Source organism: Salvelinus fontinalis, chromosome 8 (genome assembly GCF_029448725.1).
Source record: "Salvelinus fontinalis isolate EN_2023a chromosome 8, ASM2944872v1, whole genome shotgun sequence".
NCBI lineage: Eukaryota > Metazoa > Chordata > Actinopteri > Salmoniformes > Salmonidae > Salvelinus > Salvelinus fontinalis.
The window spans coordinates 30156609-30180545 of NC_074672.1; the positions used below are offsets into that span (position 1 = coordinate 30156609).

At 44.7% G+C, this 23937-nt stretch overlaps 1 protein-coding gene across 10 annotated transcripts in view; it reads right to left on the minus strand.

Moving 5' to 3' along the window:
* Window positions 1-1529: 1529 nt before the first annotated feature.
* The window catches only part of LOC129861082 (glutamate receptor-interacting protein 2-like), a 55850-nt gene continuing 33442 nt past the window's right edge, over window positions 1530-23937 (minus strand). For 7 of the 10 annotated variants that reach the window (XM_055932172.1, XM_055932173.1, XM_055932171.1 and 4 more), the window contains 8 exons: window positions 23554-23698; window positions 20365-20504; window positions 15471-15650; window positions 15070-15313; window positions 13813-13927; window positions 13168-13392; window positions 4329-4475; window positions 1530-4242 (listed from right to left, as the gene is read on the minus strand). In XM_055932172.1, the coding sequence (XP_055788147.1) occupies window positions 4045-4242; window positions 4329-4475; window positions 13168-13392; window positions 13813-13927; window positions 15070-15313; window positions 15471-15650; window positions 20365-20504; window positions 23554-23698 (1394 nt within the window). In that variant the 3' untranslated portion in view covers window positions 1530-4044. Of the gene's footprint in view, window positions 4243-4328; window positions 4476-6715; window positions 11231-13167; window positions 13393-13812; window positions 13928-13952; window positions 14440-15069; window positions 15314-15470; window positions 15651-20364; window positions 20505-23553; window positions 23699-23937 lie in introns of those variants that run through there. The other 3 variants (XM_055932179.1, XM_055932181.1, XM_055932180.1) reach the window with 3 other exon arrangements.

The window sequence follows — 23937 nt, forward strand, 5'->3', positions numbered from 1 at the left end:
CTAACGTTGCCAGGAAAACATTCCCCACACTATTACACCACCGCCACCAGCCTGTACCGTTGACACCAGGCAGGATGGGGCCATGGACTCTTTCTGCATAAGCCAAATCCTGACTCTGCCATCAGCATGACGCAACAGGAACCGGGATTCGTCAGACCAGACAATGTTTTCCCCCTCCAGTGTTGCTGATCACGTGCCCACTGGAGACTCTTCTTCTTGTTTTTAGCTGACAGGAGTGGAACTCGGTGTCGTCGGACCAACTGGACCAACTGGTTGTGCGTTCCGAGATGCCGTTCTGCACACCACTGTTGTACTGCGCCGTTATTTTCCTGTTTGTGGCCTGCATGTTAGCTTGCATGATTCTTGCCATTCTCCTTCGACCTCTCATCACAAACAGGACTGCCGCTGATTGGATGTTTTTTGTTTGTTGCATCATTCTCAGTAAACCCTAGATACTGTCATGCGTGAAAATCGCAGGAGGCCAGCTGTTTCTGAGATACTGAAACCGGGGCACCCGTCATTGACGATCATACCCCGCTCAAAGTCGCTTAGGTCACTTGTTTTGCCCATTCTAACATTTAATCAAACAGTAACTGAATGCCTCGATGTCTGTCTACCTGGTCTACATAGCAAACCACCGTCACATGAATCAAACCATTTCCGTGAACGGGGTGTACCTAATAAACTGTCCACTGCGTATATAAAACACAGAAACATTTTTGACTGCACTGGGCCTCTAATGTAGCTAGTTTTAGCCAAAATGGGCAATAATAGGTAGGTGAAACCTTGGAATGGCAGACAGTGGCGTAGTACAGTTGTAAGTCCCTCTGGTGTTGTGGAAAACTCTGACCCTGTTGCCAGTGCCAGAAACATATGGGTGTAGCCGAGGTGGTTCAGTGCAGTATGCTCATGTGATGCGTAATGTAATACCTGCTTAATACCGAAAGGAATATAATATGACTGCTCATCTCCATCACCTTGCTGGTCAATACTGTTTTGTTCAGCAAGTGTTGCTTCAACAAATCACAATACATCTTGCACCCCACTCCCCAAAATAGTCAACTATATTTATTTGAACTTGAGTCCTACTTTGCCCTCTTGGGTCGGCCCTACGGCAGCCAGTGTGACAGCTCGTTGACACTTCTGGTAAACAATCCTAGGTGTCCTCTCTGCCATAAATCCATTGACCGGTGGAAACCATGTTGACACCTCACCCACAAAGACGTGACGTTCACATCTACAGAGAAGTGGGAGTGTGGAGGGTCTGAGACCATTGTAGATTTATGTTCAGCTTGTTACCTGGCATCACTAGTGTGGGGGAGGCTGGCCAAACATGGTTGGAGTAAGGTCTTTCTTTGTAGAAATAGGCATGAAATCCTTAATTAGCCAAACTATTCAGGACATTATGTTCTTTCTGCAAACGTTCCTTCACTTAATGTCCAATGGTAGACGATCCGTGTAGTGTTTGCTCAATACCTGATGTAGCAAAGATCACAGCTCAGGTAGAAGAATTCAAGAAAGAAAGAACACCCCATTAGTCATATCTTTATTTTCATAAAAAGCAGGAAATATCTCATTAAAGAATAAAATTACATACATTTCATGTACATCTCACAAACCATCTCCTTCAAATTGGCTCAGACCCCCCCGCCCCCCTACTTAGCAATGATTGGATGCAGCTGGGGGACCACGTAAAACAGAAGAACTGTACAGAGAACAGACACTGCACTCAGTCACATCTTACATACAGAAACCACACGCAGAATGTCATTTCAAATAAAAACATTATACATAGGGAGACCATGTATTGAATAATATTCAGAAGTACCTCAAATAAAATGTATAAAAACAAAATAGTCTTCTGTATCAAATGGGACATTTTTCATGTGTGATGAAATCTAAAAACATGGTTTCCTTCCTGAGGATTAAAAAGCATAGTTGAGCCCTGAACGGGACAGCATGACTGCAGTCTCACTACATCACTACACCAGCCATTACATTACACAAATCATCTTATTTCCACTGAGGCAGCTTGGTAAGCAGGCCAGGGCTAGACACGTTATGTAAGAGCTTTATAAAATCATACAATGTCATGATAAAACGGAAACATCTATGGGGAACATTCTGTCTGACGGAGCAGGAAAGAGATGGCAATTGTTCAGCGCAGAAATGTTCCAAAATTACCTTTTGTGAACAATGTGAGCTTTCTACTGGGTGGGGCATTAAATCCTATAGCTACATGCTTACTAACATGGGTGGGAGAAACAGCCATGGAGGTTCAGAAAAATACTCTAATCCAAGGCCACACCGTATTGAGAGTTGGGGCCTTAACGGATACATGAAAATGGTTTTAAAGGAAATCACTCATCTCAATTGAAATGTATTTTATTCCACATTTGGCAGGGGATGTGATTCACTTAAGAGTCTGTTTGTGGGGAAACCACACCCTGGACTCCTGAGAGTTGATACTCTGGTATAATGCCTTCTGAAACGTGTATACATAGGAATAGAGCCTTTTCCTAGTCAGGAAAAACTCCTGGCCTCACATGGGAGATGCTGATATTGAGGGTGTGTGACCTGAACATCTAAAGAGATGTGACCTGAACAACAGAATCAAGTAGTGTGTTTATGATAAGGAACACTCCTTTAGTGGGTGACAAAGCTTTTCAAAATAATGTGACTATCACCAATCGTGGTATAATACAATCTAATCATGAGTGATAAAACAAGTCAATCTAGTGCATGGATCCGATTTGGGTGAGCTACCAGTGCATGGATCTAATTTGGGTGAGCTACCAGTGCATGGATCTGATTTGGGTGAGCTACCAGTGCATGGATCTGATTTGGGTGAGCTACCAGTGCATGGATCTGATTTGGGTGAGCTACCAGTGCATGGATCTGATTTGGGTGAGCTACCAGTGCATGGATCTGATTTGGGTGAGCTACCAGTGCATGGATCTGATTTAGGTGAACTACCAGTGCATGGATCTGATTTGGGTGAACTACTAGTGCATGGTTCCGATTTGGGTGAACTACCAGTGCATGCTAGCAACAAAAGTGGGGTTTGGTAAAATAAATGTAGTGAACTTGATTACATAAAACCGTTGACAAGAACCTTGCGAAACAAAAACACTGATCCCAAAAAGTATGAATTACACACTTCTGCCCAGTCTATCCAGTAGCTATTAACACAGTGAGAAATGTAATGAGAAAAATAAACATTCTGAAATGTAACTTTTGTTGTGGACAAAGTAGGTGTGATAAAACAGTCGTCGTAAGTATTTGTCCTTCATATGACGGACATTTAATAACAACAGGGATAAAACCTGGACCCGAGTCACCAAGTCCATTTTCACAAACATTTTAGACTTCAGGATAGAGTGGGGGATCTAAAATAGAAATATTTGCAATACTTGGCAAGTAACAGTGAGTGACAGTTTAGCATTCTATCTATTTGGAGTTGCTAGTTAGCTGTTTTTTTTGCTTGGGGTTGGCAATGTGGGCCAGGAGGGGAAAGAGAAGGCAGCCAGCCAACCCATGGCTTAAATAATAGTCCAGCACAGCATGTGCCCACGTTCGTGTATCAAGTGTGTGTGTACATGTAACTGCACCAATCCCCAGCAAAAGGTCACAGAGGGTCAATTGCACACAATAAATAAAATAAAAAGTAAATGCTGTAGTGGTGGTGTGCCAAACACGCCTGCTTCTCTGGGATGGAAGTACGTGTTTGTGTTTCTCTAGGATTTCTGCAGAACTGAGCAACGCAAGTGTTGTCATCCAGAAGCTGTTACGTAACGACATGTGTTTTCTCCAGAACAGCTCTAGGAGCCTGACAGTCTCCTCTGCTCTGCATCACATGATTAGAATGACTAACACTGGTCACACAGTGTGAATGACAGTGTGTCTGTGTGAATACTCACGTACACATGTATGCTCACGTGTGAATGTGGTTGTGTGTGTGTGTCTGTACAAGAGATATGAAACAAAATCAGTGTGTGTAATGTGCAGTGCCTATTAATCCATAATCTCCCACCTGGACCTTGGTCACAGGGCGATACTGTTGGTCCTGTAATATGGGAAGTCCAACAGTGAATCAGACGGGTCCTCGCAGTCCTGAGGCGGCCCATTATCTGCCTGTGCCAGGGGGTTCCTGCTGATTACCAGGTCCAAGCTGTCTCCTGCTTCAGTGATGAGGGGGACGGTCAGGCAGCAGTCAAAGTCTCTGGTCCTTGCTCGGTTCACCTGGGACAGGAGAGGTCAGGTAACATAACACAGATGTAGATACTGTAGGAAGAAAAAAATGACGTTAGTTGAACAAAGATGTGTACCTGCAGAATGCGGTCATAGGGTTTCAACCTGGCCTGGTCGGCAGGACCATCTGGTCGGATCATGTTGACGTAGGCACCCTTCTCCAGGAGGCCGTCTGACACACTGAAGCCGAAGTCTCCACAGTCTGGGTCCTTCCTCAGGGTCACCTAAAGGACAGACAGTAAGGCCCATTCACTTGACTCGTGCAAGTCGCCAAGCTCTCCATTGGGTCCGGCACAGAGTGGGTTGTAAATTTACTTAAAGTCAGAGTGCAACGACTCCGACCCCAAAAGACCTTGCTCGCCGCAACCCTCTTGCGGAGCGCAATGCCTCCTCCGTGGAAAAACAATGGCTCACTCAGTACAATACCATTCTTGCGCAAGTCATGTGAATTGAGCTTTACAGGTCACGCACCTACAGGCTCAGTCACTAATATCATATTTTTTTGCAATGTAAATGATGCAGAACCTAAGATTAATGTGGGATTATGACTGTCAAGAGTAATTAAACCAATATCAACAATTATGTATTCCATCTACAATGAATGTTTGTTTTTAAGGGTGTTCAGTTTCAATGTGCTTGTGCCCTTACTCAACAGTACATTACAGCACAACAGAACAGACTTCTGTACATATAGTGTTTAGGTCACGTATCCCCTTTGAAGTTCTTCCCAATGTTTTAAGGGGTTTATGAAAAGTATATTTTCATCCTTACTTTTACATAAGTCCTTTGTATTGTTGTGACTTGACGGACCAGATGGGACTCATTCCCTCCCAAACTAAAAGGAGAAACCAATGATTTCTCTGGTAGGCACAACCTACCTGGCACCCCTATAAATAACCTCAAGTCAAAACCGTTACAGTATGCCATTTCTAAGCAGTATAGGTACTGCCAAGCAGCAGTCTGAGGCATCAGAGAAAAGTCAGGAGTCAAAGCATTTGGCCCAGCGTGCGGATTTATCTATGTCTTTATCTATTACCCCACACTCTACAAGTCCTGGTTGGCCTGGCATCCACCGGGTCCAGTTAGACCCCAGTCATGGGTAGAGTAGCGTGCAGTGGCGTGTACTCATGGGTGCGAAGAGAAGCCAGGCTTCCACAAAAAATGTTGTTCAATTCGCAAGAGGCTGAATGCATCTCACAGGAGAAAGCATCCGAGCGAGTGAAACAGCTTCCCTCTGTCTCTCTACATGTATGCCATCTATCTGATACTGTCTGGTCCAAACGAGTATGACATTGTTGCCACCTGTAGCATTACATGCCAGCGAACATTTGGTCTCCCTTGACAGTCACAGCTCAACTATGAATGGTCCTGGTGAATAAAAAATAGTGTCAGGGGAAGCTAGCTTGGATTTGGAGTCTCTCCTATCAAATTGCTTTGAGAGCATAGGTCATTAAACAGAAACAATATGACTTGTTGCATCTCGTGTTGTCGTCCTCAAGTGGCTAGCTAGCTAAAATTGTCCCTTTCCTAAATTAGCCATGGATGGAGATAGGGATTTGGACATGTGGTTTTACTTAATTCTCTCTACTGGCCAATGATTATAATGGCGATTCTGATCCAACCATTAATCCATACATTGTTGTGCCCCTGGCCTGAGATGGAAGTTCAATATGCAGCTAGAGGAGGAAGGCTAATATTAACGAGCTAACGCTGCCCATGAATGGAAGTTGGCGAGCAAGCATTTTAGCCAGGTAGTCTAGGACAACAAAAAATTAAAGCCTGTACTGTTAACATGAAAGAGGATGGCATTGGCGTTTCTCTGCAAGTAGGGGGACTCAACATGTTTTTCTACTTGCACGAACGGGCACACATGCGCGCCAACAGAAATCAGAACCATGGACAGCCACATCATATTTAATTTATGTTGGACTAAATAAAAAATAAATAATAATAATATTCTGGTATCTTTTAGTTGTCACTGTTATAGACTAAGCAGAGGTGATTTGATGTTGAAATGAAGTTGAGATGGTGCTGGAATAGTGGAGGCAACTCCTGTTATTTTACGACTTGTGGTAACTCTGTGGTTCTAAATCCATAGTTGTTTAGTGGTCCGAAAATGTTGAAAAACATGAATTTACTTAACCATGCTGTAGGTCATGCTGTAGGTCTGTTACATGTTATCTGCGTCTCAGACTTCACCGGACAGAGGTTGCTATCCGGTTTTGTTATAAAACAAAGGTGTGGTTGAATTTGTTCTGCCATTGTCTTATTGTGTCGGCCTGTAGGCCTATATATCACAGTCGCAAGGCATATGTATTGACAGCAAACAACGCAATTATCAGAACACATACAGTGTAGGTTGTAATATGGCCTTGTGGTGGATTTACCCACGCACTGCGTGTTAAAACACCATGTTGAGGCCCATACTGAACACTTGGTCACCACCACACGCACACACAGCTGATTCCATTAACGTTCTTTATATTATTGTGTGGTTCTAAAAAGGGAGGAACAATATAAGCATTAGGATCCACTTATACGACTAAGAAATAGATATACATGCAATACAATAATACAAAGAGAAAATTGTGGCATAATATGAACATAAACGAATGCAAAGGTATAGCAACACACGTGTTGAAATGCAAAAGGCTACTTATATGGCAATACAAAGACATGCATTAGCTACAAGCTAACCATAAACTTCACTCAGAAACACTCAAAGACTAACAAATAGGCCTCGTCCTGGGTCAGACATTGCACAACACCTACATGTTCAAGATACTTCAAGAAAGGAAAAAAGCATGTTGAAGTCAGTCATTACACAATACTTATTCTTTTCGAGACGGCTGAGACAAGCTCTACCATGGTGTGCGGGGCGTAGCCCTGGAGTGCGTCCAAGTGCCTTGATTGGTTGGATGAACAGCGGTGTGAACGGGTGATTGACAGAGGTGCAGGCCATTCAGTTTGAGAGGGGCAGCCTTTTGTATAGCCACACCTGGATTTCTTAGGGGGTTAAGTCCTGAAAGGGCCTAGTCCTATCCTGCAGTATAGGCAGGGCAGAGCAGTGAAGGGTATCAATTTTGGGGACCATGGGGGCCAGGAGGGTGCCGGCACTGGTATACATAAGAGGCTTAGGGGCCGCCAGGGAAGGGAGGTGCACAGAGGCGAAGAGACAGCTTTGGGCAGCCCCATGGAACAACACAAGTGTTGCAAAGGACCCTCTAACTCTAGTCCATCTGTTGGCACTGAGTACAATGCCGGAGGCAGGTCATGGCTGGAGGTGGTGGCTTGCCTACTGCTGCGGAGGATTGTGGCATGCCGGCCACAACTGTCGTTAGCAGCTCATTGGCTGTTGCAGCTGAGGTCGGTGACTGCCTCACCACTGCTGAAAGCAATGGCACCCATGGTGGAGCAGGTGAGGGCCCCTGGGCGAGGCTCATCAGGGATCCAGAGGCAGGGGCAGGCTGGGCCCTGGAGACGGGGCAGGAGGTTTGGCATGTAGCAATGAGGGAGCGGACTGCTTGTCAACTGAGACTGGGGGCTGCGGACTAACTGAGGGCAGAAGCTGCAGACCTAGTGTGGCAAAGAACCTTAGCCTGGTGGAGCAGTGGACTGAGGGTTGACTAGAGCTGGAGACTTTGAAACTAAAACATCTGATGGCTGGGAGCCTAGTGCCAATAACTTTGGGCCTGATAGGTAAAGTGGCTCTGGACCTAAGACGGGACACCCACTCTGGACCTGACAGGGAGAACAACTGATAGCAAGGAGAGCAGTGGAGCTCTGGGCCTACTAGAGGAACTGGTAACTCTGCGCCTAACCGGGTAGAAGCCTGATGACCCACCTGGGCTAGGTACTGAGGGCAGACTGGTGCTGGGGAGACAGACCTAGCATGGCTGGAGACTGATGACATAGTGCTAGGGACCGAGAGCTGACAATCTGGAGACAGTGAGCCTAGTGCAGCACACTTGGGGCCTAGCAGGGTAGGAGGCTCTAAGCCTGAACACTTCACACCTGCCAGGTAGGCAGGAAACTGAATCTGACCCTACCAGGAGGGAAGGGAACTGGACAAAATGTGATCATATTACTCCAGTGCTAGCCTCCCTACACTGGCTTCCTGTTAATGCAAGGGCTGATTTCAAGGTTTTACTGCTAACCTAAAAAGCATTACATGGGCTTGCTCCTACCTATCTTTCCGATTTGGTCCTGCCGTACATACCTACACGTACGCTACGGTCACAAGACGCAGGCCTCCTAATTGTCAATGGAATTTCTAAGCAAACAGCTGGAGGCAGGGCTTTCTATAGATCTCCATTTTTATGGAATGGTCTGCTAACCCATGTGAGAGACGCAGACTCGGTCTCAACTTTTAAGTCTTTACTGAAGACTCATCTCTTCAGTGGGTCATATGATTGAGTGTAGTCTGGCCCAGGAGTGTGAAGGTGAACGGAAAGGCTCTGGAGCAACGAACCGCCCTTGCTGTCTCTGCCTGGCCGGTTCCCCTCTCTCCACTGGGATTCTCTGCCTCTAACCCTATTACTGGGGTTGAGTCACTGACGTGATCTTCCTGTCTGGGTTGGCACCCCCCATAGGGGTGTGCCGTGGCGGAGATCTTTGTGGGCTATACTCGGCCTTGTCTCAGGATGGTAAGTTGGTGGTTGAAGATATCCCTCTAGTGATGTGGGGGCTGTGCTTTGGCAAAGTGGGTGGGGTTATATCCCCTGTCCGGGGGTATCATCGGATGGGGCCACAGTGTCTCATGACCCCTCCTGTCTCAGCCTCCAGTATTTATGCTGCAGTAGTTTATGTGTTGGGGGGCTAGGGTCAGTTATATCTGGAGTACTTCTCCTGTCTTATCCGGTGTCCTGTGTGAATTTAAGTATGCTCTATCTAATTCTCTCTCTCTTTCTCTCTCTCGGAGGACCTGAGCCCTAGGACCATGCCTCAGGACTACCTGGCATGATGACTCCTTGCTGTCCCCAGTCCACCTGGCCGTGCTGCTGCTCCAGTTTCAACAGTTCTGCCTGCGGCTATGGAACCCTGACCTGTTCACCGGACCTGCTGTTTTCAACTCTCTAGAGACAGCAGGAGCGGTAGAGATACTCTTAATGATCTTATGAAAAGCCAACTGACATTTACTCCTGAGGTGCTGACTTGCTGCACCCTCGACAACTACTGTGATTATTATTATTTGACCATGCTGGTCATTTATGAACATTTCAACATCTTGGCCATGTTCTGTTATAATCTCCACCCGGCACAGCCAGAAGAGGACTGGCCACCCCCCCATAGCCTGGTTCCTCTCTAGGTTTCTTCCTAGGTTTTGGCCTTTCTAGGATGTTTTTCCTAGCCACCGTGCTTCTACACCTGCATTGCTTGCTGTTTGGGGTTTTAGGCTGGGTTTCTGTACAGCACTTTGAGATATCAGCTGATGTAAGACGGGCTATATGAATACATTTTATTTTATTTGGACATCTAGGTCAGGGGACACACTAGGGGTGACTTCTGGTGGGACACTCGAGGTGATGTGTGGCGGGTCCCCAAGCGACATCTGGTAGGTCTGGAGGTAGCAGGACCCTTGGGGCTGGAATTAGCATGGTGCCTGCCGGGGTGGATAAGCCGGCACTTAACCTTGCCAGTAGCTGCAGGCTGTGGTTACATACTAGGAGCAGGCATAGAATCCACAGCTTGGCTTGGGATCTGGGCCAGGAGGCGTTCCCAACGCTCTGGTAGATACGACATAGGCGGGGCCTCCCGAGTGGCGCAGTGGTCTAAGGCACTGCATCGCAGTGCTAGCTGTGCCACTAGAGATTCTGGGTTCGAGTCCAGGCTCTGTCGCAGCCGGCCGCGATCGGGAGACCCATGGGGCAGCGCACAATTGGCCCAGCATTGTCCGGGCTAGGGGAGGGTTTGGCCGGCAGGGATGTACTTGTCCCATCGCACACTAGCGACTCCTGTGGTGGGCTGGGTGCAGTGCACGCTGACACGGTCACTAGGTGTACGGTGCAGCTGGCTTCCGGGTAAATGGGCATTGTGTCAAGAAGCAGTGCAGCTTGGTTGGGTTGTGTTTCGGAGGATGCATGGCTCTCGACCTTCGCCTCTCCAAAGTCCGTACGGGAGTTGCAGCGATGGGATAAGACTGTAACTACCAATTGAATACCACAAAATTGGGGATAAAATTTTTAAAAAAAAAGATACGTAGGCTCCAGCCGGGGGGGCCTGGAGCGACTACGCTCTGTGGGCCACCTCGGAACATAGTGGAAGTCCCAATGCTCCCATGGAGGTGGTGAACACTCTGGCCGGGGAGGCCTGGAGTAGAGTCTCTCAGGGCAGCAGCAGGGCCGACTATGGAACTATCAGTGGTGGTGCTTCTGAGGCCACGACGATGGCTCTAGCCAGGGGGGCCTAGAGCGGTTGCGGTCAGGAGAATAACGGCAGTAGTGGTGCTCCCGTGGCGGGGCTCAGGCCGGGAGGACCTAGAGTACGCCCTCCTGAGCTCTTCCTGCTCATAGATCAGTAGTCCCTCTGCAGCTCCTAATTGGAGAGGGTGTGGTCACTCCCTCACCACTGAGAAGGCCTGGAGTAGGGCTTGTAGTAGTCTCTTGGATGAGAAAGTGAGGAAGGCTCAGGTGTGTGAACGCTTCGTATGGCGGGGGTGGGCTGAGGTGGGTGTTGACGGTCGTCTCGTGGTGAGATGCACAAACTCCTCTTTGGGTACCTCAACATCTTAACTATAGCAGGTCAGAATCGGTCTTGAGTGAAAAAAAGCTACTATTGGTAGCTAAATGAAAAAATTGGCTAACAGGAGCTCGGCTGTGAATGCCCTCACCCGCTAGTAACTTATGCTGATTGCTTAGGTTCTTCTCACTACAGCGTTGTCCGGTTAAAACACCATGCTGAGACCCGTACTGAACACTTGGTCACCACCACACGCACACACAGCTGATTCCATTAATGTTCTTTATATTGTTATGTGGTTCTAAAAAGGGAGAAACAATACAAGCATTAGGATCCACTTAAAATAGACTAAGAAATAGATAGTAACCAAAAAAAATGTTAAACAAAAATATATTTTATATTTGAGATTCTTCAAAGTAGCCACCCTTTGCCTTGATGACAGCTTTGCACACTCTTGGCATTCTCTCAGCCAGCTTCATGAGGTAGTCACCTGGAAAGCATTTCAAGTTAATTTGTGGAATTTCTTTCCTTCTTAATGCGTTTCAGCCAATCAGTTGTGTTGTGACAAGGTAGGGGTGGGTGGTTTACAGAAGTCAACCCTACTTGGTAAAATACCAAGCCCATATTATGGCAAGAAAATCTCAAATAAGCAAAGAGAAACGACAGTCCATCATTACCTTAAGACATGAAGTTCAGTCAAGGCGGAACATTTCAAGAACTTTGAAAATTTCTTCAAGTGCAGTCGCAAAAACCACCAAGCACTGATGATGAAACTGGCCCTCATGAGCACTACCACAGGAAAGGAAGACCCAAAGTTACCTCTGCTGCAGAGGATAAATTAATTTCTTCAGTTACCAGCCTCAGAAATTGCAGCACAAATAAATGCTTCACAGAGTAACAGACGCAAGTAACAGACGCACTTCAACATCAACTGTTCAGAGGAGATTGCGTGAATCAGGCCTTCATGGTCGAATTGCTGCAAAGAAACCACTACTAAAGGACACCAATAATAAGAGACTTGCTTGGGCCAAGAAACATGCGCAATGGACATTAGACCAGTGGAAATCTGTCATTTGGTCTGATGAGTCCAAATGTAAGATTTTTGGTTTCAACCGCCGTGTCTTTGTGACGCAGAGTAGGTGAACTGATGATCTTCGATGTGTGGCTCCTACCGTGACCCATGGACACTGTCGGTGATTCATTAAGAATTCAAGGCACACCTGCATGGCTGCTACAGCGCTTAGTGGGACTATCATTTGTTTTTCAACAGGACAATGACCCAACACACCTCCAGGCTGTGTAAGGGTTATTTGCTCAAGAAGGAGAGCTGCAACAGAAGACTTGTCCTCCACAATCACCCGACCTCAACCCAATTGAGATGGTTTGGGAGGAGTTGGACTGCACAGTGAAGATAAAAGCAGCCAACAAGTGCTCAGCATATGTGGGAACTACTTCAAGACTGTTGGAAAAGCATTCTAGGTGAAGCGGGTTGAGAGTATGCCAAAGTGAGTGTGCAAAGCTGTCATCAAGGCAAACGGTGGCTACTTTGTAGAATCTCAGTTTTGATGTCTTCACTATTGTTCTACAATGTAGAAAATAGTCAAAATAAAGAAAAACCCTTGAATGAGTAGGTGTGTCCAAACTTTTGACTGGTACTGTACATGCAATAATTCAAAGAGAAAATTGTGGCATAATATAAACCTGAATGAATGCAAAGGTATAGCAACACACATGTAGAAATGTAATAGGCTACTTAGAATGTGGCAATACAAAGACAGGCATGAATAACAATAGCGCTAGCATTAGCTACAAGCTAACCATAACAAACTTCACTCTGAAACAATCAAAGCCTAACAAATAGGCCTCGTCCTGGGTCAGACATTGCACATCTATACATATTTCACAACACTTACATGTTCGATGGACGCACAACACTTCAAGATAGGAAAACAGCATGTTGAAGTCCGTCATTACAAAATACTTGTTTCTTCTTGAGACTGCAAGTGAACACGATCTAACATGAGGTATGCGGGGCTGGAGCCCTGGAGTGTGTCCAAGCGAACAGAGGTGAACAGAGGTATGAAGAGTGATTGACAGGGCTGCAGGCCAATCAGATTGAGAAGGCTGGCCTTCTGTACAAGTCTGAAATTCAGATTATTTTTCAGTTCTTGAATAGGAACTTCAATGCACTTCCTAAATTAACTGAATTGAGATGCCGCCTCCAATCCTGCTATGTACCTTCAGTAGTTCCAGGGCTGTAGGGGAGCTGGTCTCCTGGGGCTCCCCTCTCCCCCTGGGTGGTGTGTCCCTGGTCCTGTTTGACCTCTGCAGGTTGCTTTTGGTCTTGGGCTCGTCATGAATGGGACCCCTCTTCACAGGACTGATTCTGCTCTGTAGCACTGAGTCATCCTGGGACCTCGTTTCCTCCAGATACAGGCTGAGAGTGCTGCCAGTCATGGACGCCTGGGAGAAGACAACAGTATTGTTAAATTATAGGTGTGTGAATAAAATAACATGATATACATGTATAACTGAAGACATGCACACTCACAGCTTGATTTAATAGGGAGGCTTTGTGCCAATGTCTCTAATGATCAAAGTGGCAGCAGGTGTCTGGACGGTCTAGACAATCAGGCTTTTATTTATTTGTATTTTATTTAACTAGGCAAGTCAGTTAAGAACAAATTCTTATTTACAATGATGGCCTAGGAGCAGTGGATTAACTGCCTTGTTCAGGGGCAGTAACACAGATTTTTACATTGTCAGCTCAGGGATTCGATTAAGCAACCTTTCAGTTACTGGACCAACGCTTTAACCACTAGGCTAACTGCCTCCCCAATTGGTTCTTTTAGTAGCAGATTGGGACAGATAGAACGAGCTTACCTCCAGCTCCCTGAGTATCTCTGATTGGCCGCAGGTCTCTAGGTCCTGCAACGCCTGGGACCAGAAGCTATCCTCCTGTTTCAGGGTGCCATGGCAACTAGAGGGGCTGGCGTATCTATGACAATGCAGGAACCAGAACATGAGAGGAGTCTTGCTGTCCAGAGACTGGGGTGTTTTGAGACCGGTTTGAAACAGGTGTGGCCTGCAAAGCAGCGTGGGTAATGCAGGCACCGGACTGCATGACGTTGAGAGGTCCTTTAAAAACCTTTCAGGCCTCAGTGAGGGCAAGAGTAAACGCTCTCTAACACAGAACAGTGTAGTCCCTTAGAATAGAAAGTGTCTTCATGCAGATAGTTCATCGTTTAAAAGTTTAAAAGTTAAGCCACCCAAAAAGCCTTAAGGTGTAGACAGTTTGTGGCAGTGAAGGGCAACAAAAGTTCAGGAAAACAAAATCAAGTGAAAAGTTAAGAGTGAAGCAACAGACAAGGCAGAGGTGTGTCCATGGGGCCTTTGGGTGTTTTAGAGGGACAGGTTTGGTGAAGACAAAAAGCGACAGAAAAATACACGTTTATGTGAAACACCAGGAGCCTCACGTGCAGTTAGTAAAGCAGATGAGAGAGAGAGTACCTGAGAAAAAGAGAAAAAGCACAGATAGGAGCAGATACAAATGGAGGAATGAAGCAACTGTGGTGATTTAGAAAAACATTCTAAAGCCAAATATTTGAGTGACATTGCAGATTTATTGGATTCACTTTCCAAATCAATACATACCGATATTGAGTTTTAGACTAAACCAGACTTGAAAGAGATTTTTTTGTACCTCACTTCAACATTTATGATCATTGCTTACATACATGGAGGCATACACGTAGATTAAAAGGAAAAAAGGACAACACTGAAAACCACAGAATGAAAGAAATGATTACAACTATCAAATGCATTAGCCAGATCTGTATTATGTGCTTAATGACTTGGATAAAGCACAAACAGACCCGGAACCAGGCAACAGTACCTCCTGCTTATTGTAATCATAGTACTGGCACGGACCCTGTATATAGCATGCATTCTCGTGTTCTTTCTCTTCATATTTCTCGTGTGTCTCCTTCCTTTGTATAATGTCCTCTCACCTTGATACTGCTGTTTGCAAGAGCTTGCAAGTAAGAATTTCACTGTACTGTCTTGTACTTGCTGTATCCTGTTAATGTGACAAAGTTTGAAACAACAAATCCATTGTTCTAACCTAAAGTAGGCACTCACCCAGCAGCCGTATCCCAGTCCTCCTCAGTGTATCTCCCATCGTAGAGGTGGGAGTGGTGGGTAAGGCCGCTAAGGCCGGTGGAGATGGAGTGGTGGGTAAGGCCGCTAAGGCCGGTGGAGATGGAGTGGTGGGTAAGGCCGCTAAGGCCGGTGGAGATGGAGTTGAGGTGGGTCCTGGGTGGTTTGGTGCGTCTCCACTCATTAGGCTGGAAAGTCAAATCTGCAGCTCTGTGGAGATACGTTCCTGCACACAAGCGACAAAAACAAACATTAAAAAACATGATAACGTTCTACACACCCAACAACTGATTTCAGGAGAGTCATGTTAGCATATAAATCTAAAGTGGCCTAAACTGGTTGTCTAAACTGGTAATGACTACGCGTCCATGTTCTGTCCTCACCTTGGCTGCCGTAGTCAGCATCGATGCCGGAGCCGTCCCAGGAGCTCATGGCAGAGTCCATGCTGGGCACGGTGGCAGAGTACACCCCTGAATGTTTACTGGTCTTCTGAGAGTCAGTCAGCTCATCCTCTGTGTCGCTCAGGAACCCTGCCTTCTCCGACATCTGCTGCACATCTGATTCTGCATGGGAACAAAGGCAGTGGCGAGTTAAGAGAGAATCATAACTCAATTCTGTCATAAAATACACTGAGGGTACAAAACATTAAGAAAACCTGCTCCTTCCATGGGAGACAGACCAGGTGAAAGCTATGATTCCTTATTGATGTCACTTGATAAATCAACTTCAATCAGTGCAGATGAAGAGGAGACAGGCTAAAGAAGGATTTTTAAAGCCTTGAGACATGGATTGTGTATGTGTGCCATTTAGAGAGGGAATGGGCAAGATAAAAGATTGAAGTGCATTTGAACGGGGTATGGTAGTAGGTGCCAAGAACAGCAACGCTGCTGAGGTTTTCAAGCTTAACAGTTTCCTGTGTGTTTCAAGAATGGTCCACCACCCAAAGGACATCTAGCCAACTTGACACAACTGTGGGAAGCATTGGAGTCAACATGGCCCAGCATCCCTCTGGAACACTTTTGACACCCTGTAAAGTCCATGCCCTGACGAATTGAGGCTGTTCTGAGGACAAAAGTTGGGGTGCAACTCAATATTAGGAAGGTATTCCTAATGTTTGGTGTACTAAATAAAAATAAAAATACACACACACACAGTTGAAGTCGGAAGTTTACATACACTTAGGTTTGAGTCATTAAAACTCGTTTTTCAACCACTACTAATTTCATGTTAAACTATAGTTTTGGCAAGTCGGTTAGGACATCTACTTTGTGCATGACAAGTAATTTTTCCAGCAATTGTTTACAGACAGATTATTTCATTTATAATTCAATGTATCACAATTCCAGTGGGTCAGAAATGTACATACACTAAGTTGACTGTGCCTTTAAACAGCTTGGAAAATTCCAGAAAATTATGTCATGGCATCAGAAGCTTCTGATAGGCTAATTGACATCATTTGAGTCAATTGGAGGCCTACCTGTGGATGTATTTCAAGGCCTACCTTCAAACTCAGTTCCTCTTCGCTTGACATCATGGGAAAATCAAAAGAAAATCAGCCAAGACCTCAGAAAAAAATTGTAGACCTCCACAAGTCTGGATCATCCTTGGGAGCAATTTCCAAACACCTGAAGGTACCACGTTCATCTGTACAAACAATGGTACGCATGTATAAACACCATGGGACCACGCAGCCGTCATACCGCTCAGGAAGGAGACGCGTTCTGTCTCCTAGCGTTCTTTGGTGCGAAAAGTGCAAATCAATCCCAGAACAACAGCAAAGGACCTTGTGAAGATGCTGGAGGAAACAGGTAAAAGTATCTATATCCACAGTAAAACAAGTCCTATATCGACATAACCTGAAAAGGCCGCTCAGCAAGGAAGAAGGCACTGCTCCAAAACCGTCATAAAAAAAGCCAGACTACGGTTTGCAACTGCACATGGGGACAAAGATCGTACTTTTTGGAGAAATGTCCTCTGGTCTGATGAAACAAAAAATACAAATACACCATGACAGCGCACCACACAAGGGGTGGAACAGTGGCAAAGGTACCCACAGGACAAACAGAATAATATTAGTCTGAGGAGAGATTAAATAGCATTAATACAACAAAAATAATTAAAAACACACTCCTTTAGTTTACACAAGTTAAACAGATGTATTTTTTCTTCATAATAAGCAGGAGTAATATTCTTAGCAGATCAGAATGACAGCAGACTGTACTTCTAGCCATGTCCCTACAGACTAACAGAAACAAAAGACAACATTAACTAGAATGGCAATTGTTATGTTTGGAGGAAAAAAGGGGAGACTTGCAAGCCAAAGAACACCATCCCAACCATGAAGCACAGGGGTAGCAGCATCATGTTGTGGGGGTGCTTTGCTGCAAGAGGGACTGGTGCACATCACAAAATAGATGGCATCATGAGGATGGAAAATGATGTGGATATATTGAAGCAACATCTCAAGACATCAGTCAGGAAGTTAAAGTTTGGTCGCAAATGGGTCTTCCAAGTGAACAATGACCCCAAGCATACTTCTAAAGTTCGGGCAAAATAGCTTAAGGACAACAAAGTAGTGTTGTGGCCACCACAAAGCCCTGACCTCAATCCTATAGAACATTTGTGGGCAGAACTGAAAAAGCTTGTGCGAGCAAGGAGGCCTACAAACCTGACCAGCTCTGTCAGGAGGAATGGGACAAAATTCACCCAACTTATTGTGGGAAGCTTGTGGAAGGCTACCCGAAACATTTGACCCAAGTTGAACAATTTAAAAGGTAATGCTATCAAATACTAATTGAGTGTATGTAAACTTCAGACCCACTGAGAACGTGATGAAAGAAATAAAAGCTGAAATAAATCACTCTCCACTATTATTCTGACAATTCACATTCTTTAAATAAGGTGTTGATCATAACTGACCTAAGACAGGGAATATTTACAAGGATTAAATGTCAGGAATTGTGAAAAACTGAATTTAAATATATTTGGCTAAGGTGTATGTAAACTTTGCTTGTGTCATGCACAAAGTAGATGTCCTAACCGACTTGCCAAAACTATAGTTTGTTAACAAGAAATTTGTGGAGAGGTTGAAAAACGAGTTCTAATGACTCCAACCTAAGTGTATGTAAACTTCCGACTTCAACTGTATATGCAGATGAGTCTTATACTCAGCTAGCCCCTCCCCGGATTTTGTGTTAAATGCTCTACAACAAAGCTTTCTTAGTGTCCAACAAGCTTTCTCTACCCTTAAACTTGTTCTGAACACCTCCAAAACAAAGGTCTTGTGGTTTGGTAAGAAGAATGCCCCTCTTCCCACCGGTGTGATTACTACCTCTGAGGGTTTGGAGCTTGAGGTAGTCACCTCATACAAGTACTTGGGAGTATGGCTAGACGGTACACTGTCCTTCTCTCAGCACATATCAATGCTGCAGGCTAAAGTTAAATCTAGACTTGGTTTCCTCTATCGTAATCGCTCCTCTTTCCCCCCAGCTGCCGAACTAACCCTGATTTAGATGACCATCCTACCCATGCTAGATTACGGAGACATAATTTATAGATCGGCAGTTAAGGGTGCTCTCGAGCGGCTAGATGTTCTTTACCATTCGGCCATCAGATTTGCCACCAATGCTCCTTATAGGACACATCACTATACTCTATGCTCCTCTGTAAACTGGTCATCTCTTTATACCCGTTGCAAGACCCACTGGTTGATGCATATTTATAAAACCCTCTTAGGCCTAACTCCCCCCTATCTGAGATATCTACTGCAGCCCTCATCCTCCACATACAACACCCGTTCTGCCAGTCACATTCTGTTAAAGGTCCCCAAAGCGCAAACATCCCTGGGTCGCTCCTCTTTTCAGTTCGCTACAGCTAACGACTGGAACGAGCTGCAACAAACACTCAAACTGGACAGTTTTATCTCAAATCTCTTCATTCAAAGACTCAATCGTGGACACTTTTACTGACAGTTGTGGCTGTTGTCTCTACCTTCTTGACCTTTGTGCTGTTGACTTTGCCCAATAATGTTTGTACCATGTTTTTGTGCTGCTACCATGTTGTGTTGCTACCATGTTGTTGTCATGTTGTGTTGCTACCATGCTGTGCTGTCATGTTTTGTCGCCTTGTTATGTTGTCGTCTTAGGTCTCTCTTCATGTAGTGTCCTATATTTATATTATATTTATTTGTTTAATCCCAGGACCTCGTCCCCACAGGAGGCCTTTTAGTAGGCCGTCATTGTCAATAAGAATGTGTTCTTAACTGACTTGCCTAGTTAAATAAAAGGTAAAATAAATAAATATATTGAAGGTTATTTGAATTGTACACGTTTGCAGCTAAAAGCTGAATTGCAGCATACATAGACATATGTAAGTAAATCAAATACAAATGAATATCTAGTATACAACATTACAGTCAAGCAGCATTAAGCAATCTCTCAATGTAAGGCATACGGCTGTTGTAGTATCTGTCCGAGTTCAGGTAGGGTTTAGTTTGTGACTGGATCAGGTAGATCGGCCAATGACATGGCCTCTCATCTGAGGCAGCCATATGCTGTAATCCTGGGATTATACAAGCTTCTGGGCCAAAGGATCAGCAGAGGCAGGTGCGGCAGGACTCCAAGGTCTGTAAGCCCAGGTCATTGCATGCAGAGTCGTAGGGGGTGTAGGTGGGGCCCATGTTGATTTTGGTTGCACTTCGTTGGACCTTGTCAAGTTGGTTGTGTTGGTGGGCTGTGACACATGGGTGCCATATCGGAGCGGTGTACTCGAGCACTGGACGGACAAAGCAGGTGTAGACTGCCAGAAGGTCTTCAGGGGGAGGTTGAAGTGGCGAAGACTGTTCATCATGAAGAGCCTCCGGTTCCCTTCGGTGGTAATGTCAGAGGTGCGTGTCCCATTTTAGGTTGGCTCGGAATGTCACTCAGAGCGCTTTGGCACTGGACACCACCTCAAGCGTGGGGCCGGAGATGGAACTCGGAATGGAAAAATTACACTCATTTCCCCACTGTAAAACAGCATATCTGCAGATATATCGGTATAGGTAAGCTTTGTCCACCCCAAAATCTAAATCAGTATGGGACCCCCAAAAAATCATATCGATCCAGCTCTATTTAATTTTGTCAATGAAATGCTTCTAACAAGAGAATATTCCGTTTGTCAATATCAAATCCAATGACGGCAGTCTTTCCTTCCATCCAATCAGAATCTTCAAAAAAGGAGGCTTCACATCCCCTTTATTGCATACTTTTTAAAAAGCAACTTAATAACGATACATACCGTCTTGCCGTTTTTTTATCTTGAGGGTGACAGTCTCTCCGGCCATCTGGAGAAGATGGATGGCCTCACTCAGTGGTTTCCCCTTCAGACTCACACAGTTAATGGCCAAGACACGGTCCCCTATATGGATGGCACCAGTCCTACAAACATTAGAAGACAATATTTGTATCCCTTTGAAGGAGGATGCCACTGAAAACATTGTCATTTCCAAGGGTACGAAACTACAACAAACATACCCAGCATATTATAAACAATAGATAAGAAAGCAACAGGGTAATTGGTGTCACGACACGCACTTTTTGGGTGAGGATCATAGCAGCCCCCCTCTCTCACCACAGGTTTATGACGGACGTAAATACCAAAACTCCCTTCCCCACTCTGCCCAAATGAAGGTTGACAATCCCTTTGTTACCACAAAGAAAGACTGCAGTACGGTAACGTCAAACGGAGGAATAATTTAACAGTATTTCTGTATTCCAAGAAGTTGGAGTGGTCCATGGACACTTAAGGAACAGTCATGATGAGTTTGTTTCATTTGGTGAAGTCATGAAGGACAGAAGACACACATTACTGTTTCTTTGTTTGTATACACTTCCCAATTATGGATCTTAATGTTATATAAAATAAATGATTGAGTAAAGGAATACTTTTGAAAAGATTAAATGTGTGATGTTAGCCTTCTAAATGAGAGTACGGGTTTTCATATAAAGTAATAACTAGTCAGTGGCCACACCCTCGTGAGGACAGACATTATACCCCAAACGTCATCGAACCGCCCTCCAAGACGAGTGCTTATAAAGGACTCCCGACAAAATGTACATTAGATCAGAAAACATGGAGCTGTCACTACATGCTGAAATGGTTGGCAACTCTACCAAAGGACAAAACCAGAGAACGTGGAGATCATCCCCACGCTGAAATGGTTAAGAAATCTACAAACTAAAGACCAACTATTCAGGCTGCAGCTCTTTAAATACTTTAGTCTGGTAAATGCATCTACCCTAAGAACATCAGAATGGTACTCTGAAGTATCCATTATAACAACCTACAACAGACTTTGATCTCTGGTGGACAAACCAGACGCTTTCTGTCGCCTGACTATCCAGCAGACGGACCGGTGATCGCAGAGAGGAACAGCAAAGGCATACACTCGTTAAAAGGTCACTTGAAATCTATTTTCAAATGAGCGGTTGTTCATATTCAAAGTATTAGAAATTTCTATGAGTGTAGTTATCAGCTCTGAGTTTCCCGCTCTTGAGCTGTCCCCACCCATTTCCTTTGTCTCCCAAGCCGTCATATCGGTTTCATCCACTAGGGATTTTTTATTTGTATCACGTAGTAATCAATGTATTACCTTTTGTGTGTGTTTATGTAATTCTGTGATTGATAAAGTTAATAAATAAGCCAATTTGTATATTGCTGATTTATGATCTATGCTAGAGTTCATGCAGATATCCAAGGGTTTGCGACATTGAATATGACTGTGTTAATAATACATTAATAAGTGACTAATTGATAAGACATGAAAATATCTGAAGAGTTAATTCGTGAAATAGACTCTAAACATTTTCCCATGGTGCCCGACTTCCTAGTTAATTAAAGTTACATGATCAGTTTAATTGTGTAATTAAATGACACAGAGAATTGATTTCATAATATACATAGTCTTCACATTTAATGATAGTCAACGTTACGACATCGGTAATTGGTTGTTCAAACCACCTAAAACCAATTAATGTGATGGCATGATGTAACGTCCTCAAAGTGTATGGACATCTAGTTCCAACATTCTAATACTTTTCTGTTTTGTGTGCCAACACTAAGGGGATCTCATGCCACTTTGCGGCACGCCTATACTGCCTAGGGAAACACGGTCAGGGAAAAAAGGCTGTTGTGAATATAGGTGATTCTGTTGGAACTTGTAGTCAAACTCCTCTGACTATCATTGTTATGATGCCAATAAGAGTCATTGATTTCACAATTTCATGAATCAAATCTTCTGGAGAAGAAACAATTTTCCTGACATTTTTTCCTAAGGCGGCGGCATAGGTGCCAATGGCATAGAAGAAGATATGAGGGCCAGCGTCAATCCAGATCTAGGAAGACCACATGATTGAACTCCTCTCAGCCATACATCACAACCATAACAATAGTCTGTAGGGTCCTCCTCTCAGCCATACATCACAATCATAACAATAGTCTGTAGGGTCCTCCTCTCAGCCATACATCACAATCATAACAATAGTCTGTAGGGTCCTCCTCTCAGCCATACATCACAATCATAACAATAGTCTGTAGGGTCCTCCTCTCAGCCATACATCACAACCATAACAATAGTCCGTAGGGTCCTCCTCTCAGCCATACATCACAGCCATAACAATAGTCCGTAGGGTCCTCCTCTCAGCCATACATCACAATCATAACAATAGTCTGTAGGGTCCTCCTCTCAGCCATACATCACAATCATAACAATAGTCTGTAGGGTCCTCCTCTCAGCCATACATCACAATCATAACAATAGTCTGTAGGGTCCTCCTCTCAGCCATACATCACAATCATAACAATAGTCTGTAGGGTCCTCCTCTCAGCCATACATCACAATCATAACAATAGTCTGTAGGGTCCTCCTCTCAGCCATACATCACAATCATAACAATAGTCTGTAGGGTCCTCCTCTCAGCCATACATCACAATCATAACAATAGTCTGTAGGGTCCTCCTCTCAGCCATACATCACAATCATAACAATAGTCTGTAGGGTCCTCCTCTCAGCCATACATCACAATCATAACAATAGTCTGTAGGGTCCTCCTCTCAGCCATACATCACAATCATAACAATAGTCTGTAGGGTCCTCCTCTCAGCCATACATCACAACCATAACAGGAGAGTGGAGGTGCATCTCAATAGTCCAAAAGTCTAAAGAGGCCTCCTCTATCTAAACTGGTATTAAATAATTGTATAGAAAACCCAGAGTGAAAGCAGATGCCTGGTAAGTGGGCATCTGCCATATTGCTTTCACCTCTCCATACAGATCAGTACCAATGAAGCGGAGCAGACAAAGCAGGCGCTTTTGACAAATTAAATGTGTACAAAATCCCACCTATGGAGCCAGTCTGTAGTCTCACCACCCTTTTTCCACTCTTATAATAGGAGAGTCAACCTCATGCCCTTGGCACGACCTTTCACCTTTCAGCTAGGCCATTCTTGGTGAGGCCTGAGATGACGATAGGGTCAAAGGGCTCCTCTGTGCCTGAGATGGTGATACCCAACGGGCCGTTGTAACGCTTCAGCTCCACCGTGTAGATAATGGAACCAGACATCTCCAGCTCATCTGACAGGGACAGAGAGAGCACACACATGTATAAATATGACTATTACATAAAGGGATGAACTAGTCTAGCCGAAATCTGGGTCACATCCAAACTGGCTACCAGGCAACATGAAACATTATGACACACAAATAAAACATGTATAAGTAGACATTTTGTTGGACAAATATAGCAGCCACATGACATATACCAAGTCACTATTTAATCGTAGTTATTTTTCAGATGGAATTTTATTAAGTAT